The sequence below is a fragment of the Dryobates pubescens genome, chromosome 26 (assembly GCF_014839835.1).
Source record: "Dryobates pubescens isolate bDryPub1 chromosome 26, bDryPub1.pri, whole genome shotgun sequence".
Classification (NCBI taxonomy): domain Eukaryota; kingdom Metazoa; phylum Chordata; class Aves; order Piciformes; family Picidae; genus Dryobates; species Dryobates pubescens.
The window spans coordinates 16466196-16478061 of NC_071637.1; the positions used below are offsets into that span (position 1 = coordinate 16466196).

The following is an 11866-nucleotide window of genomic DNA, read 5'->3' on the forward strand; positions in this document are numbered from 1 at the left end:
GGCTGACAAACTGGACTGGAGAGGAAGCACAAACCCAAGGGATCCCTAATGCCAGTGTGTGGGGTGCTGCTAGGTGCTTCCCCCAAGTGTCAGAACCCAGGGGTTGACTGGCACCCAGGGCACCCACTCAGAGACAGGCTTCACCCTCAGGGAAAGCTCTGGGGGAGCTGGATCCCAGCAGCTGTGCCCAGCTGTGCTGCCAGATTCCTCAGCTTGGCATGGCCAGGGCTTGGTCTGAACCTGCTGCTATTGCCAAAGGGAGAGGGCACCACCAGCACCCCTCCCTGTCCTGGCACAGGCTGGGCAGCTGCTGTGTCCTGGTGTGCCATGGCCTGAGAGGCCATCCAGGGCACCCTGTGCTCGTGTGTGCATGGGCACCTGCATGTGTGGCCCAGCATGCATGGCCATGTGCACACGTGTGTGTGTGTGCATGCATGTCACAAACGTGCCTCTGCACCCCCAGCCCTCCCTCTCACTTGCCCTGGCAGCTACCAGCTGGTGGCTCTGACGTTGGTTGGAGTATCTGAGGGTGCCCATTGCCCTGCCCATTGCAGGCAGGCAGGCAGCTGGGAGAGGGAGCCAACCAGTATCACCCCAGTCTGGGGAGCCAGGCCCAGCACCCTAGGGTGGGAGCCACCCACCCACCTGGCACACAGCCCCCAGCCCAGGTGCAGGCAGGGTGTGGGGTGCTGGGGGGTGTTGGAGGTGCTGGGGAGTGCTGGGAGGTGCCAGAGGGTGCTGGGGGGTGCCAGGAGGTACTGGGGGGTGCTGGAGGTGCTGGGATGGTTGCTGCCCTTAGTGGGGCAGGGGGAGGTTCCCGGGCAGCCCCCCCCCCCGCCTTTGTTTTCCGTTTGTGAACTCCGATGAGCATCTCCTGGCAGTGCCAACCACCTCAGGGCTTTAATCAGCGTTAATTAGCGAATGCCTCGGGCCAGCGCTGAGGGCAGGGTGTCAGAAGCCTCCTCGCTGCCCTGTGCCCAGGAGGTGCCGGTGCCAGAACCCTGCCAGCGGGGTCCCACTGTCCTCACGGGGAAGGCAAATGTCCTGATGTCCCTCGCCCCTCTCCAGGGTACTGCTCACAGTCCCCCAGTGCCTTCCCTTACCTGCCGGTGCCAGCCCGGGGCTCCTAGCCATGCCAGCCCGGGGCTGGCCCCCTCGGGGTCCCCAAAGACACCCCCTGCTCCTCAGACCCCCAGCCCTGGGGCAAAAACACCTGAGGCCCAGCAGCAGCACGGGGTGAGAAGCTGAGGTGGGTTTGGGTGGGTGTCAGAGGTCAAGGCCAGCAGGGCACCCTGCCACTGCCCGTGGGCCCCTCTGGCACGGTCACTGTGCCACAGCCCCGCTGGGCGAGCTGCAGGCTGCCCGCAGAGGGGAGAAGAACAAAACCAAACTGGGGTGGGGGGAAAGGTTCCTGGGAGGGCTCAGCCTCCCGCAGCAGTCCCTTCTTTCTCCTGGACCCCTCCTCGCATGCCAGGCTGGCAGGCTAGAAGCTGGCAGGCCGTATCAGCATGCGGGTGCCCTTCAGGGAGTAGCTGGGCCCCTGGAAGTGGTGCCAGCGGATGCCATTGAGCTTGCGGGCGTTGTGCCGGGCAGGGTAGTAGATCCCATTCAGGTTGGAGAGCCCACAGGCATCGAACCACCAGCCTGCCAAGGGGAGAGCAGGCTGAGAGGGTGGCCTCCCGGCTGGGCACCCACGGGTGCTGCGTGGGCGTCCTTGCCCCCCTCTGCTCACCTCCCGACAGCATCTGGGCACACTTGCAGAGGCAGTTGTCGTTGTCGGCGTCGCGGGTGCTGAAGTGGGTGCCCTGCAGTGCCATGCCGCTCTGCTGCCCAGCTGTGCCACTGTAGTCCTGTAGTGACAGCCTGCCACCCACGTGGTGTGGCCGTGGCCACCATCAGTGCCACCCAGCTCAGCGTAGCATGACCGTGGTCACCGTCAGTGCCATCCGGTCCACCATGGCTTGGCCCAGCATGGCGTGGCAACGGCCACCATCGGTGTTGCTCTGCCCAGCCCAGCATGGCATGGCCATCATCAGTGCCACCCAGTTCAGCATGGCCACCATGAGTGCCTCCCAGCACTGACTCCGTGACTCCGTCCCTCCTCAGCCATCAGCACAGCAGCCTGGGGGATGCCCAACCCCTTAGCAGTGCCCGGAGGCCATGGCACTGTGCCCAGCTGGGCTGGTGAATCCCACAGCCCCGATGGAATGTCCCAGGAGCCCAGGGGTGGAAGGAAGAGCAGGGGGCACAGTGACATCCTCTGGCACTTGGCTGAGCCATGATCCCCCAGGAATGCCAGTGAAGCTCCTTCTGATCCTACACCTCCCTGGGACACCAGCCCTTGCCCACGGCCACCACTGCCCATGCAGCCAGGGGACAGCTGGGCATGAGAAGGTCTGAGGCCACCCCCATGGTTCTCCTCTCCTACCTGTAAAGCTGCTTCTCGCTTCCCAGCTGGAACTTCCCATAGTGGGCATAGACCTGGGTGCCCTCCCAGTCCTGCAGCTCGACTCGCAGGGCGTAGGGTGCCCGGCTGGTCAGGAGGTGCACAGCCTCATTGCCCAGCCAGTGCTCCCCAGCTGCGTCCCCAAAGCCCTGGCAAAGCAACGAGACCGGTGAAGGGGGGGCGGGGGGGGGGCACCCAAGGGTGCCCCAAGGGAGCCCGGGGTGGGTGCAGACCTGCTTGTACTCCCTCCAGCTCCGCTGGAAGCTGAGGCTGCCGTTGGCACGCAGCTGGATCACCGTCCAGCCCCCGCGCTCCGTCTCCATGTCACAGTACGCCTGCAGCAGGGACACCTGCGGTCACCAGGCCTGGCACCACCTGGGCAGCTGGCTGCAACGCCCCCCAGGCCTGGCACCACCTTGGCAACAGGGTGCATCCCCCCCAGGGCTGGCACCACCTGGGCAGCAGGGTGCATCCCCACTCAGAGATGGCCCTGGCTGGGCAGCTGGGGGTGTGTGTCCCCAGGGCTGGGCAGCTCAGCATGGGTGCTGCATGGGTGCTAGAGGAGCTGGTGAGCAGGTGGTGTGCCCAGTGCCAGGCTGAAAGGAGGGGATACTCTCCCTCCACAGCAGTGGGCAAGGGCTGGGGCATGGTACTCAGAGGTGGGGGTGCCTCTAAAATCAATTTTACAACACCCCCCCCTTCAGCTGCCATGGTCAGGTGGGATGGCAACAATTGCACCAGGAGAGAGGTTGGCATGTGCCCATCCTATAGGGATAGCCACCGTGGCATGGAGCTGGTGGGCACTGGGTGGCACTGGGGTTGACAGCAGCCTGGGGTGCTGGGCTGGGAGCCTTCTCTGGGTTGTGCTCACCCTCTTGGGCTCGCTGAGGTTGGCAATGTGGAGGGTGTAGACCCCGCTGGAATGGATGCCTGCCCGCAGAACCTCAGCACAGTCCTGGAAGAGCTGCTCCTGCCTGGGCAGCTGGGCTGTGGCAGAGGGCATCGTGAGATGGAAGAAACCCCCACCAGTCCCACAGCCCTGCCAGCTTCTGCTGCCCTTCCCCTCTCCCTTGGACGCTTTTGTGCCCACCGAGAAGGGCAACAAAGTCTGGTGAGGAGCAGCTGAGGGAGCTGAGGTTGTTCAGCTTGGGGAACAGGAGGCTGAGGGGAGACCTTCTGGCTCTCTGCAGCTCCCCGAGAGGAGGCTGGAGCCAGGTGGGGCTTGGGCTCTGCTCCCAGGGAACAAGTGACAGACAAGAGGAAATGGCCTCAGGTTGCCTCAGGAGAGGTTTAGGTTGGCCATGAGGAACAATTTCTGCCCCTTGAGGGTTGTCAAGGCCTGGCCCAGGCTGCGCAGGGCAGTGGTGCAGTCCCCATCCCTGGAGGGGTTTCAAAGCCTTGGAGCTGTGGTGCTGAGGGCCATGGGCTGGTGGTGCCCTGGCAGTGCTGGGTTGATGCTTGGACTTCATGATCTTAAAGGTCTCTCAACCTGTTCTATTGGTCTGTGATGGCACTGGGCCACAGACCCTCCCGTGGGGGCTCTCTGCTGCTCCTTGGCTCAGTTCTGGGGTGAAGCCATCCACAGCTGTGCCCAGCAGAGGGACTGGCACTGCACCCTGGCACCCTCTCAGGAGGGCGAGCAGCCCTGCTACTGCCTGCACCCTGCCCCCCTGGGCTCACCTCTGCCCTGGGCGACCAGGCTCTGCACCAGGCTCTGCACTGACTCCAGGAGCTGGAGCTGCTGGCGCTGGAGCAGGCTGCTGTTGGCACTGGTGGCCAGCAGTGACTTCTCCAGCTCCTCAATGGTGCCACTTTGCCTGCTCACCAGGCGCTGCAGCTTCTCCTTCTCCGAGCGGGCCCCTGCCAGCTCCGCCTGGTGCTTCGTCTCCATCTCCAGCACCCTCACCTCCAGGATGCTGCAAGGGGGAGGCAGGCATGACCAGGGGGGGCTGTGCCAGCCAGGGAGTGGGTGGCACAGGGGACCCAGACCCAGCTGCCGTGCCCTGACACCCAGAGCTGTTCCCATCCCCTCCCATTCCCCCCAGTTTGCACTCCTGGGAAGTGCTCGACTGGAGAAACCAAAGGCCCCCCTCAAGGACCCCAAGCCAGCTCCTGGAGGGGTTCAAGGCCCCCTGAAGGTGCAGCCATGCTCCCAGGGTGGCTTGGGGTCTCACCCCGGGGTCCAGGGGGTCCCCAAGTCGCCCTACTTGTTCCTGCTCTGCAGCTTGTGGATCTCGTTGGTCTGCAGCTGCAGCTGCTTCTCCAGCTTGGTGGTGGACAGGGAGTTCTCCTGCAGCTGCATCTCGATGCGCAGCGTCTGGTTCAGCACCTGCCCCGGCACGGGAGAGCTGCTGTCAGCCCACACTGCCCTGCCCCTGGTGCCACCGGGCATGCTGGCTGCCCAGCACACAGGGCAGAGCTGGGGTGAGCTGACAGTGCCATGCATGCTGTGCCCCTGGTGCCACCGGGCATGCTGGCTGCCCAGCACACAGGGCAGAGCTGGGGTGAGCTGACAGTGCCATGCATGCTGTGCCCCTGGTGCCACCGGGCATGCTGGCTGCCCAGCACACAGGGCAGAGCTGGGGTGAGCTGACAGTGCCATGCATGCCGTGCCCCTGGTGCCACCGGGCATGCTGGCTGCCCAGCACACAGGGCAGAGCTGGGGTGAGCCCACACTGCCATGCATGCTGTGCCCCTGGTGCCACTGGGCATGCTGGCTGCTCAGCACACAGGGCAGAGCTGGGGTGAGCTGACAGTGCCATGCATGCTGTGCCCCTGGTGCCACCAAGCACGGTGGCTGCCCAGCACACAGGGCAGAGCTGGGGTGAGCTGACAGTGCCATGCATGCTGTGCCCCTGGTGCCACTGTGCATGCTGGCTGCTCAGCACACAGGGCAGAGCTGGGGTGAGCTGACAGTGCCATGCATGCTGTGCCCCTGGTGCCACTGGGCATGCTGGCTGCTCAGCACACAGGGCAGAGCTGGGGTGAGCTGACAGTGCCATGCATGCTGTGCCCCTGGTGCCACCGGGCATGCTGGCTGCCCAGCACACAGGGCAGAGCTGGGGTGAGCTGACAGTGCCATGCATGCCGTGGCCCAGGTGCCACCGGGCATGCTGGCTGCCCAGCACACAGGGCAGAGCTGGGGTGAGCCCACACTGCCATGCATGCTGTGCCCCTGGTGCCACTGGGCATGCTGGCTGCCCAGCACACAGGGCAGAGCTGGGGTGAGCTGACAGTGCCATGCATGCCGTGCCCCTGGTGCCACTGGGCATGCTGGCTGCCCAGCACACATGGCAGAGCTGGGGTGAGCTGACAGTGCCATGCATGCCGTGCCCCTGGTGCCACCAAGCACAGTGGCTGCCCAGCACACAGCCCTGCTGCATGGGGTGCATCCAAGCTTGGCATCGCTTCAGGGCATCAAACTGCTTCTGGGAGCAGAGGAACTGTGCCACCTGCCACAGGCCCAGCCCTGGTGGGGACGCTGGGATGCAGGGACAAGGGGACACAGGGACATATGGACAGAGGGCCATGGGGGCAGGGTACCTGTGCCTCCACGTGGGTGAGCTTGCGGCTCTGCTCGGCGCTGTGGTTGAGCAGGGAGCTGCTGAGCTGCAGCATGGAGGCTGTCTGGTTCCGCACCGCCGTCTGCCGCAGCTCCGCCAGCCCAGGCCTCCTGCTGCTCTGGATGTAGCTCTCCAGCTGTGGAGGGGAGCAGGGGTGTGGGTGTGGGGGCAGCTGGGGAGCTCACCAGGTCACAGAATCTCACAGCATCCCAGCATGGAGGGGTTGGAAGGGAGCTCTGGAGCTCACCCAGGCCAACCCCTGCTCCAGCAGGGCTCCCACAGCAGCCTGCCCAGGAGCACAGTGCCCAGGGGGGGTTGGAAGCTCTGCACACCAGGACACTCCACAACCTCTCTGGGCAGCCTGCTCCAGGGCTCTGCTCCCTCACACCAAACAACTTTCTCCTCATGGAACCTCCTGGCTGCCACTCTGTGCCCATTGCTCCTTGGCCTGTCCCTGGGCAGCACTGAGCAGAGCCTGGCCCCAGCCTCTTGCCCCCCACAGCTCCTTCAGCTCTTGCTGAGCATTGCTGAGGTCCCCTCTGGGGCTGCTCTTCTGCAGGCTCTCAGCCCCAGGGCTCTCAGCCTCTGCTCCTCACAGGGATGTTCCAGGCCACTCTGCATCTGCACAGCTCTGCAGTGCCCAGTGCACTGCTGCATGTCACTGCTCTGAGGCCCTCCCTCAGAACCCAGACCAAGCCTGGCACCACTTGGCACAGCCCTGGGTGCCTTTACAGTATGGCACAACCCATCTCAGGGCCCTTTGAAGCTTATCAGGAGGTCAGGGCGAGCTGCCCATGGGCTGTGCTGCTGCAGGGGAGCAGCCTTGCCACTGGCTGCCAAGATTCCAGAGCTGTGATGGCAGCTGGGATCTGGCACAGGCTTGTGTTTGCCCAGGCATGCTGGCAAGCTGGGACTGCTGCCTGGTTGGGTTCCTCTGTGCCAAGCAGCAGGACAGGGAGTGACTGACATCAGAGCTGTCACTGGCACCAGCCCTGGCATTGGCTGGCAGACTCTGGGCATTGGCTCCCCTGGGGTGTGGATGTGGAGGATGGAAGCCCACCAGCAGCTGGGGAAGGAGGGTGTCCAGCACAGGGAAGTGCTCGGGGCTGGGGCTGGAGGTGGCTGCGGACACAGCTGGGATGTGGCTTCCTCTTTCCCAGCCCCTGGAGCCTTTCCCAAAGGCTTTTCTATTTCTGGCAGCCCCACCATGAGGTTCCCATTCGTCCCCTCCCCAGGGCCACAGCCTCCACGGGGGCACAGACCCTTGGCAGGGGACCATGGGGAGCGGAAGGGGCCCCTGCCGCCCACGCTGGGAAAGCAGCCCCCGAGAGTCCAACGGGATGGGGGCTGCCCAGCTCCAGCCACACCACTGATCCCACTGTCCCCACGCTGCCCACAGCCTCATCCTGGGGCACCAGGCAGAGTCCTGTGGCCCTGTGCACCTTGTGGGGTTGGGGATCAGAGCTCGGGGGGCTGAGGGGCAGATCTCAGGAGGCTGGGGACCAGATCTCAGCAGGGTTGGGGACCAGACCTCATGGGGCTGAGGATCAGATCTCATGGGAATGGAGACCAGGAAGGACAGGATGAGGTGGGATGCTGCTCTGCAGGGGCATGGCCAGTACACAGTGGTGCTGGGATGAGCAGTGCTGGGATGAGCGGGGCTGGGATGAGTGGGGCTGGGATGTGCAGCACAGGAGCAGGACCAGCAGCAGCCCCAGGCTCAGGGCTCTGCTCTGTACTTGTTTGCACGATGGAATCTCTCTGGCAGTGCTGGGACCCTGCTCCCTCCTCCCCAGAGCCATCAGCAGCGAAACCATCACCCCAGCAGGGGCAGGAGGGTCTCAGGGCTGACACTGCCTGCACCCTGCTTCCCAAGGGATTTTCCCTTGTGCTCGAGGGGAGGAAGCAGGGAAAGGTCAGAGAGCAGCGTCTGGAAAACATTTCCCTGAGCCGAGTGATTGCTGGAGAGTTTCCCTTCAACCACGTCCCTGCTGCTCCACAGGCTCGTTTCCCTCCCTTTCCTCCCTTCCCCCTTTCCTCCCTTTGCTCCTATTTCCTCCTTTCCCTCTTTCCTCCCTTTCCTCATGTTCTTCCCTTTCCTCCCTCCCCTCTTTCCTCCCTTTCCTCATTCTTCTCCCTTTCTCCCTCTCTTGCTTTATTGTTGTAACCTTTTCAGACAAACACAGCTCGGGGCCCGAGGGCAGCTCCCACCCCTGGAAAAGGTCAGGCTGGCAAGGGGAGGGCTGGAGATGGAGCCTCAGATCCTGGCCCTTCCCGAAGGTCCCTGCATCCTGGGGTCCCCCCCATCAGGCCCCAGGGCCAGGGCAGAGCAGGCAGGATGTGACATTGCTGACAATCTGTCCCCGAATCTGTTGCCTCCTGCGAGCCCCCAGCTTGTTTGCTCAGGCCTGGAGCAGGACCAAAACAAGCCTGGGCAGCTCTGCTCCGCCCCGCAGCGCCAAGGAAAACCAGGGGGAAACAGGGCTGGGAGCTCCTGCCAAAGGGAGAGAGCCATGCTGTGGGGTGGGAGAGATGGATGGGATGGGGTGGGATTGCATGGAATGGGATGGATGGGACAGCATGGGGTAGATGATATGGGATAGAATAGGAAGGAAGGGATGGGGTGGGATTGGATCCTGCAGGGACCCCACTTTGGAGGGACCCCAGGGCACAGGGACCCCAGGCTGCAGGGACTCCTGGCCTGTGCATGCCCAGCAGACCCTGCAGGTCCCACAGTGATGGAGATTAGCCAAGTGGTGTCTGGTCCCTCTGTGACACCCCAGAGGCATCCAGCACAGCCTTGGCTCAGCGTTTTCCCAGCCTTTGAGGGATTTATCATCTCGAATAGCTGGGGGGGGGGGGGAACACAGGACACAGTCCCTGCTGCTAGGACACAGCCCCCCCAGCTAGGAGAGGCTCCCCAAACAGTGTGGCTGGCATGAGCCACCCCCAGGAGCCTTGCTCAGTGCATCTGTCCCCACAGCCAGCCCTGAGTGCTGCAGGAGCTCGGCACCCACTGCCTCCCAGCACCACTGGTCCTGCTGGGAGCCTCATCCAGCAAGGGGGGTGCAGGTCCTGTGGCAGCCCGGCGAGACACCAGGACGTGGATGGGGCTGCGCTGGTGGTGTCGCTCGACTGGAGGGTCAGTGACAAGTGGGGACAAGCTGCTCGGCCTCTGATCAGCACAGGCACCCAGGGTGCAGGGGTGTTGGGGTCGTCCCTTGGGATGAGCTGTCCGGGAGCTATTCCTGGGTCTGACGCAGGCTCCGTCCGAGCCCTCGGGAAGGAACCGTCGCTTCCTGCCTTGGGCGGCAGGGGCAGGGAGAGCCCGGAGTGGGGGGCACCGCCGTGGGCACTTAGCTCTTCTGGTGTAGGCGCCCCACAGGGCCACCCACGAGCTGAGGGTGCCACTTAAAGTCTTGCCAAGCTCCAGGAGCTTCTGCATAAACTCGAATTCAGGAAGAAGATGAAGCTGGGGAGGTTTTGGTGACTCCTGCCCTAAGGTCCTGTGCTCAGATGCCTGCCCAAGCCCTTCCCAAAAGCCAGCAGGGCCACATCCTGACCCAGAGCGGGAAGTGCTGAGCCCTGGGGGATGCCCAGCACAGCTGGCACAGCTGGGGAGCTGTGGCAGGGAAGGCAGAGGGGATACAGCCAGAGTGGGAAGCCCTGGTGAGCTGCAGCACCCATCCCCTCCGAGGGGACAGTGTCTGGTGCAGATGGGTCAGGATCCGGCCCTGCTTGCAGGGGGTGGCTTGGATGCGGTGGTTCCGGGTGGGCACCCAACGCACCCAGTGCCCTGCAGCAGGCAGAGAGCTGCAGTGGGGATGCTGCACACGCGGGAGCGGGTGGCAGACCCCTGCCCATGCCACCCCGCGGCCCCTCACCCACCCCTCGCCCTACCTTCAGCAGCCACTGGGTGCTGTTCTCCAGGATCCTCTCCAGGTGCCGCAGGCGCTGGGCGGCCCCGTGGCCGGCGTGAGCGGTGCCAAGCGGCGAGTCCCGCTGCAGCAGCGCGTTGGCAGGGCCGGGCACGGCGGGCACGGGTTGGCACGGCGGTGGGTCGGCTTCGGGCAGCACGAAGGTGTAGCTGCAGTGGCCGTGCTGCACCCGGTGGTATCGCCGGCGGTTGCCCCCCTCGAGCGCCCGGCGCTGGGCTCCGGCAGCGCACAGAGCGGTCGTGGCACAGGTCAGGGCCACCAGGCCGAGGCTGAGTGCCCGCATGGCACGGGGGTGGTGGCAGGAGCGGGGTGCCAGGGCCGAGGACGCCGATCTTCGCCGGGGTGGGTCAGGGGGTGCTCAGCGCGGAGCCGAACGCTGCGATTTTGGCATTTCCTCCCTCGGAGCCTTTTATCGGCAGGCGCCCGAAGCCCTCGGTGGGGGAGTGCTGGAGGGGAGGGGAGGGGGGCAGGGGGGTGGGGAAGGGGAGAGAGAGAGAAGGGAAAAAAAGAAGAAGAAAAACAAAGGCCAAAATGGTTCAAAACCAATAGTTTGTATCTTTTTGCTCTCCTCTGAGCCCACTGTGGGGAGATCAAGTTTCACACGTGATCCAGAAATGTCTCACACACACAAACCCACCCTCCACACGCAGCCCTCCCCCAGCCGAGCCCCCTCCCCCAGCCGACCCCCCCCGACCCCCCTGGCTCTTCTCTGCCCAGCTCCTCACAACCCCCAGCGTGGGCAGCGAGGCTGGCACCGATCCCTCCCACTCTCCAGGACCCAGAGGGTCCCCCTCCGTCTCCACCCCCGTGCTCCCCCCTCCCCACATCCCGGCTATTTATAGGGAGCCAGGCTTGGATTTGGCTGCTCCAGCCGTGGGACAAGCCCCTGGGGAGCGGGGTGGGGGCTGTGTCCCAGGCGGAGCTTGGCAGGATCCGGCCTGACCCGAGGTGCCCAGCTCCCCAGCTGAGGGGTACACTGTGGGGCTGGGAGAGCTACCTGTGATGGGCACCCACCAGAGCTGGGGGCACCATGGCTGCCAGGCTGTGTGCTGGGTCAGGATCAGGCCCAGGGTGCAGGGGAGAGGGTGCCTTGGCGGCAGTGGTGCTGGGGGTGGGCACCCAGTGCAGGCAGTTGCCTGGAGGGGGCAGGGAGCCCCCGTGGGCAGCTGGTACAGGGGCACTGCCCAGACAGATCTAGATTGAGTCACCCAGGAGGGGACAGCCACAGAGGTGAGCACAGGCTGGCATGGGAGACAGAGCTCCCCTGGGCATGGGGTGCCCACCCATCTCGGGAGTGGAGGATTTTCCCCCAGCACAGGGGGCACACAGGTGCCCCTATGTGCCAGGCTGCTCACACAGCCATGGGGCTGGTGGAGGGACCCTGCTGCCATCCTGGTCACCAGGGGAGGGCTGGGAACGCTCTGACCCCTGGCGCTGGAGCAGCTGCTGGGGGCACTTTGGCACCCCAGAGCTGTGCTGCCTGCTGAGTGGGGGGCTCCAGCCCCCAGAGCTGCCACAGGGCTGTGCTGCTGTGGTTGTGCCCTCACCAGAACCAGGTGAGGCAGCTGCACCTGGGCCATGGCTGCCAGCTGGCTCCTGGAAGCCACAGAGTTCCTCCTGTGCCCTGTGGGGTGCCAGGCCCTGCTTGACATGGTGCCCACGCTGCTGGGAGCCACGCTGTGGGCACTGTTTGCAGGTTATGGCTCTGGTGCCATTATTGTTTTCCCCTTTCACCCCAGGGCCACCCTAGGGGCTGGGTCGTGGCTGCTGGAGGGTCTCGGCTTGGGGATTCAGAGCTGTTCCCACACCCCTGCCAGTGCCAGGAGCTGGCAGAGAGCCAGGCTGCTGTGCCCACGATGTGGCCAGGGGACCCAGGGGTGCCAGCACGGCCACAACCGATGCCCCCACCCCTTTCCTGC

General features: G+C 64.7%; 1 protein-coding gene across 3 annotated transcripts; it reads right to left on the minus strand.

Moving 5' to 3' along the window:
* Positions 1–1139: 1139 nt before the first annotated feature.
* Positions 1140–10396, minus strand: ANGPT4 (angiopoietin 4). 3 transcript variants are annotated; one of them, XM_054173696.1, is made up of 9 exons: positions 9910–10396; positions 5990–6145; positions 4654–4775; positions 4127–4362; positions 3318–3433; positions 2680–2781; positions 2429–2595; positions 1733–1863; positions 1140–1644 (listed from the first exon to the last, which is right to left on the minus strand). In XM_054173696.1, the coding sequence occupies exons 1-9, from the start codon at positions 10228–10230 to the stop codon at positions 1484–1486; spliced, it is 1512 nt and encodes a 503-aa protein (XP_054029671.1). In that variant the 5' UTR covers positions 10231–10396; the 3' UTR covers positions 1140–1483. The 3 variants fall into 3 exon arrangements, with proteins under 3 accessions (XP_054029671.1, XP_054029673.1, XP_054029672.1); XM_054173697.1 differs by lacking the exon at positions 1140–1644 and having other exon boundaries at positions 1776–2122; XM_054173698.1 differs by lacking the exons at positions 5990–6145; positions 9910–10396 and having other exon boundaries at positions 4621–4705.
* Positions 10397–11866: the final 1470 nt, after the last annotated feature.

Excerpts from the sequence above, each read along its gene's own strand:
- ANGPT4 (XM_054173696.1), bottom strand. The coding sequence starts at position 10,230 with ATGCGGGCACTCAGCCTCGGCCTGGTGGCCCTGACCTGTGCCACGACC. Across the intron at positions 2,782-3,317 it reads ACCTCAGCGAGCCCAAGAGG|GCGTACTGTGACATGGAGAC; the intron begins GTGAGCACAACC and ends TCCCTGCTGCAG. Across the intron at positions 1,645-1,732 it reads TGCCCAGATGCTGTCGGGAG|GCTGGTGGTTCGATGCCTGT; the intron begins GTGAGCAGAGGG and ends TCCCCTTGGCAG.